The sequence below is a fragment of the Thecamonas trahens genome, assembly GCF_000142905.1.
Source record: "Thecamonas trahens ATCC 50062 unplaced genomic scaffold supercont1.36, whole genome shotgun sequence".
NCBI classification, from domain to species: Eukaryota; order Apusomonadida; family Apusomonadidae; genus Thecamonas; species Thecamonas trahens.
Window position 1 is genome coordinate 360,113 of NW_013657644.1, and position 4,713 is coordinate 364,825.

The 4,713-nt window shown below is 65.2% G+C and overlaps 2 protein-coding genes across 2 annotated transcripts; both read right to left on the reverse strand.

The window, feature by feature from the left end:
- Positions 1 to 37: 37 nt before the first annotated feature.
- On the reverse strand, positions 38 to 3,246 carry AMSG_07555 (ribosome biogenesis protein bop1; the record flags this gene model as incomplete). Its single annotated transcript, XM_013900579.1, has 2 exons — positions 38 to 2,935; positions 3,056 to 3,246. The coding sequence occupies 2 exons, from the start codon at positions 3,244 to 3,246 to the stop codon at positions 118 to 120; spliced, it is 3,009 nt and encodes a 1,002-aa protein (XP_013756033.1). The 3' UTR covers positions 38 to 117.
- Positions 3,247 to 4,022: 776 nt separating this feature from the next.
- AMSG_07556 (uncharacterized protein) lies at positions 4,023 to 4,569 on the reverse strand (the record flags this gene model as incomplete). The annotated part of the gene is made up of 2 exons (XM_013900580.1): positions 4,023 to 4,270; positions 4,359 to 4,569. The coding sequence occupies 2 exons, from the start codon at positions 4,567 to 4,569 to the stop codon at positions 4,023 to 4,025; spliced, it is 459 nt and encodes a 152-aa protein (XP_013756034.1).
- Positions 4,570 to 4,713: the final 144 nt, after the last annotated feature.

Below are 4,713 nucleotides of genomic sequence, written 5' to 3' on the forward strand. Positions count from 1 at the left end.
GGGGGGGGGGGGGGTTGGAGTGGTCTGAGGTCAGGGCTGGGAGCTGTGGGTGCGTTTTGCAGACTGGGGCGGCGGCGATTGGGCGTTTTGGTGGGTTTGATCAAAGGCCGGGGCAATCTAGGTGAACAGGTTGATGAGGCCGTCGGCACCCGCGGAGAAGATCCAGGGCTGGGTAGGGTGGAAGGTGATGTCGATGACACCGATAGAGTCGACGACCTTGTGGCCGGCGAGGATCTTGACGGGGACAATGAGCGGTGAGGAGAGCATGTCGGCGTAGACGCGGCCATGGAAGACCTGGATGGTGTTGTCGTCGGAGCAGGTGGCGAAGAGCGGGTAGCGCGGCGAGTAGGCGACGGAGCGGACGGCGAGCTTGTGGTACTTGAAGGTCTTGTACGGACGCGACGAGTAGTCGAGGTCGTACCACATGGCAAACTTGTCGAAGGAGCCGACGAGGACATTGTCGCCGCCGGGGTGGATGACCATGTCGGAGATGTACGAGCCAGTGACCTTGAGGCGGCGGATGAGCTTCTGCTGGGTGAGGTTGTAAACGCGGATCTCGGAGTGGGTGGCCACAAACAGGAGCGGCTTGGACGGGTGCCAGCGGATGCGCTGGACAAAGCCGCCGCGGCCGGCAAACGGAGTCAGCGAGCGCTTGCTCGAGACTTGGTGGATAAAGACGGCATTGCGGCCCGCGGCCTTGGGCGAGACCGAGGCGAGATAGTCGCCCTTGGCGTGCCAGGCGAGCGAGAGAACGGGCGACGGCATGGCAATGCGGAGGAAGACGCCCTGCTTGACCTTGCGGGCCGAAGTCTGCTCCCAGCGGGCGGTCTTAAGGCGGTCGTGGCCGGCCTTGGGCACCTGGTGTGCATCCTGGTCGCGGACCGGCTTGAGATCGGCGTCTGCAGCCGGGCCCTTGCCGGACGCGCCGACGTCGTCATCGTCGAGCGGGGCGTCTTCGCCCGAGACCGACGACGAGGCCGTCGAGGCGTCGTCGTCGTCGTTGTCCGACTCGTCATCCGAGTCGCGCGCAGACTTGCGCTTCGGACGCTTGGTATGCTCAAACGTGCCCTCGACCTCGAGGTCGGCGAGGCCGCTCGAGAGCATGGCCATGGTGTCGGCGCGGAGGGCGGGCGAGGCAATGTCAAGCGGGGCGATGATGTAGATGGCCGAGCCGGTGGTGACGGCGGCGAGGCAAGCGCGGGTTGCGGCGGCGGGCGACCACTCGACGCAGTACACGACGGTCTCGCCGGCAAACGACCACTTGCGAAGGCAGCGGCCGGTGGCGACCTCCCAGAGGCGAACCGAGCCGTCGTTGGAGCCAGAGAGCAGGTACTGGCCGGACGGGTGGACCGAGATGGAGCGGACCTTCGAGGTGTGGCCGCGGAAGGTGAGCGAGAGGCGGGTGGGGAACGGGCGGAGCTCGCGCGGGTCCGGAACCTTGGGCAGGAGCTTGGCGATACGGACGCGGCTGTTGACCTTGCGCGAGCGCGGGCAGAAGGTGAGATCGAGGCAGCGCTCGTAGCGCTCGCGGTAAAAGTCCTTGTACGCCGGCACGTGGCGAAGTGCGCTGTACTTTTGCGGCTTGAGCGAGCGCATGCCGTGCGGCATGGCCTTTGACGAGGCCTTGCCCTCCTCGTCAAACACGTACTCGGCCGGCGGGTTGTATGACTCGGCGTTGGTGGGCAGCTGCATCTTGGGCGCCGAGAGCTGGTTGAGCGTCCGCAGGGACTGGTTGGCATCCTCGTCGGCCCAGGCGTCAAAGACCTCGGGCGCCTTGACCTCGTTCTTGGGCTTGACCCGGCCAGAGCGGATCTTGCGGACCATCTTGGCGACCTTGCGCGCCTCCCACTTGGAAGGCACAAAGGCGGCCTTGTTGGGCATCTTGTTGTAGACCGGGTGCATCATCTTGTGGCGCGAGAAGAACGGCTCCCAGTCCTCGTACGGGTCAAACGACATGTCGCCGAACTGGCCCTTCTGCATCCTGCGCAGCATCTCCATCTCCTTCACGCTCAGCGTGATGTTCTGCTGGGTGGCATCGTCGTACACACGGCGCCAGTACTCGGGATCGTCGGTCCGTGCAATGTAGTCGTCGATGGTGTCCATGCCCGAGCCGGTCTTGGCAATCGGCTTGCCGTCGAGATCGTACCCGAGGTGGTCGTACTCGTCGTACCACTCGAGCGGGATCTTGCCGAGCGTGTTGCGCGAGTGCATGTCGTCGTCCGACTCGTCGTCTGAGCTCTCCGCCACAATGCCTGCCGACGACTTGTCGCGCTTGCTCAAAAAGTTCAGCTGCTTCTCGCTGGCGTACGTCTCCACAGGCGCGCCGTAGTCGAGCGCAGACCGGTAGCCGGCCCGCGTGCGCTCGCGCAGCGCCCGCAAGAACATGTCGCCACCCGGCTTGAGCGCAGAGAGCGGCGCCGCAATCGCACCGGTCTTGGCAAACCGCGGCACGTCCTCCTCCTCGTCGCCAAGCACACCGCCGGTCATGCCCTCCAGGAAGTCCTCCTCGCCGCCCTCGTGGACCATGTCGTCAGAGCCCGAGCCCGAGCCCGAGCCGCTAGCCAGCTCGCCAGACACCTCGCCGTCGTCATCAATCTCAGTCCCCGTCGTCATCTTCCACTGTGCAAACGCGGCCGACTCGTCGTCCTCGGCAGGCTCCTCCTCCTCTGACGAGATCGAGCTGGCGCCCGACCGCTTGCGCTTGCTTGCGCCCTTACGGCCCTTACGGCCCTTGGGACCCTTGGGGCCCTTGGGGTCCTTGGCAGCCTTGCCCTTGGCGGCCTTGCCCTTGGCGGCCTTGCCCTTGGCGGCCTTGCCCTTGGCGGCGGGCTTGTTCTGGCCCTTGCCCTTGGCCGAGCCCTTGGCCTTGCCGGGCTTGTCACCGGGGCCTCCCGATGCCTTGTCGCCGGAACGCTTGCGCTTCTTCACCATTTCACTACACGCCGTGTCTGCAAGGGTGGTAGCGGGACAGTGAGTGTGGTGACGGAGTGTGGGTAGCAGGGGAAGGACGGGGACGTGGGGGATGGCTCGTCATCATCCCCGCAGGATGAGAGACGCCCAGGCGGCCTTGCCCTTTGCGGCCTTGCCCTTTGCGGCCTTGCCCTTTGCGGCCTTGCCCTTGGCGGCCTTGCCCTTGGCGGCGGGCTTGTTCTGGCCCTTGCCCTTGGCCGAGCCCTTGGCCTTGCCGGGCTTGTCACCGGGGCCTCCCGATGCCTTGTCGCCGGAACGCTTGCGCTTCTTCACCATTTCACTACACGCCGTGTCTGCAAGGGTGGTAGCGGGACAGTGAGTGTGGTGACGGAGTGTGGGTAGCAGGGGAAGGACGGGGAGGTGGGGGGATGGCTCGTCATCATCCCCGCAGGATGAGAGACGCCCAGGCGGATAGGTCGGCCAGCCAGGGTGGGGCGGCCGTGGAGGGGGAAGTAAAGTAGCATGAGGCAGGAACACCCATGCAGTGGTATGTGTAAGGGGACGGTATGGGCTGTGTGTGGATAGGAGTGTATGTATGGCTGTCGTACCTTGGAGAGGAGTACCGTCACTCGGTCGACGGCTGTGGGCAATGATGGAGCCGCCGTCAAAAGCGGACTGAAGCCGGAACGATGTAGAGGCCCGATGGGGGGGGGGGGTACCTGACTTGGAGGCAGCCACCGAGTGAGAGACATCCGTGAGTATGGCGAGTAGTGCTGTGTGTGATGAGGGGCGGATGTTGGCTGTGGCTGCTGTGGCTGACCAGAGGCGGCGGATGGAGGTGGCGAGGAGGGTGCGTATGGGCAACCGCGAGGCGGTCGAGGACGTGTGAGGTGCATTGGTGCCGCACAGGCTGGCCGTCAAGCTTGTTGGTGTAGGGGCAGTCAGCATTGAGCGCGTTAAGCGGGGCACTCGAGAAGCCCAGTGTGGTCATGGCGGAGTGCTGGTCTCGCCGTAGCCGACGGAGAGGGGGAGGATCATGGTCTGCTGCTGGTGCGGTGGTGGGGCAAGCTCGATGAGGAGCGGCAGGTGGAGATCAGGCTCGTATCGGGGGTCTATAGCGGAGAACTCGGCGTGCTGGGAAGCAAGATCGGGTTGTAGGAGGCGTCGAGGGTGGCGTGGATGAGTGTGAGCTGGCCGTCGGCGGCAACCGCGTCGAGGCGCGACAAGAACGGCGGCGCGTCGTTGAGCAGAGACGCGATGGCATGGATGAGGCCCGAGTGGGCAGCTTCGAAGAAGAGGCAGTCGGCGGCAAAGACAAGATCAAAGCGGCCGCCGCACAACGCCACATCGGCCGAGTAGTCTACGGCAGCGTCCCACTCGAGGAGTGCCCCGACGAGCGCGGATGGGTTAGGTGGCGCGTGGCATGGGTGAGGGGCGGAGGGGTGAACTGGGAACAATGGCCTGGATGCGGTCGGCAAGATCGTCGACCATGTCAACCACGCTGTCGCGAGCCGGGGAGTACGGAGCGAGGCCACGCTCGAGGAGGGCGTAGAGAGTGCCGATGCGGGCGACTTTGAGCTCGGGCGTGAGTTCATCGTGTTCCCAGAGATCCGTGAATCGACGGTTGTTCGGGATCTGCGGCGGGAAAGCCACCGCCATGTACGCCAGTAGAGGGTGGCTGGCATCCCGCGGGCCGTCACGCCATGCCGGCGACGAGACGGTCTCGAGCGAGAGCTCAGCGTCGGCAAAAACCGGAAAGACCTTGCAAGTCGGATCAGCGAGGGCTGCGTTGGCCTCTGCGAT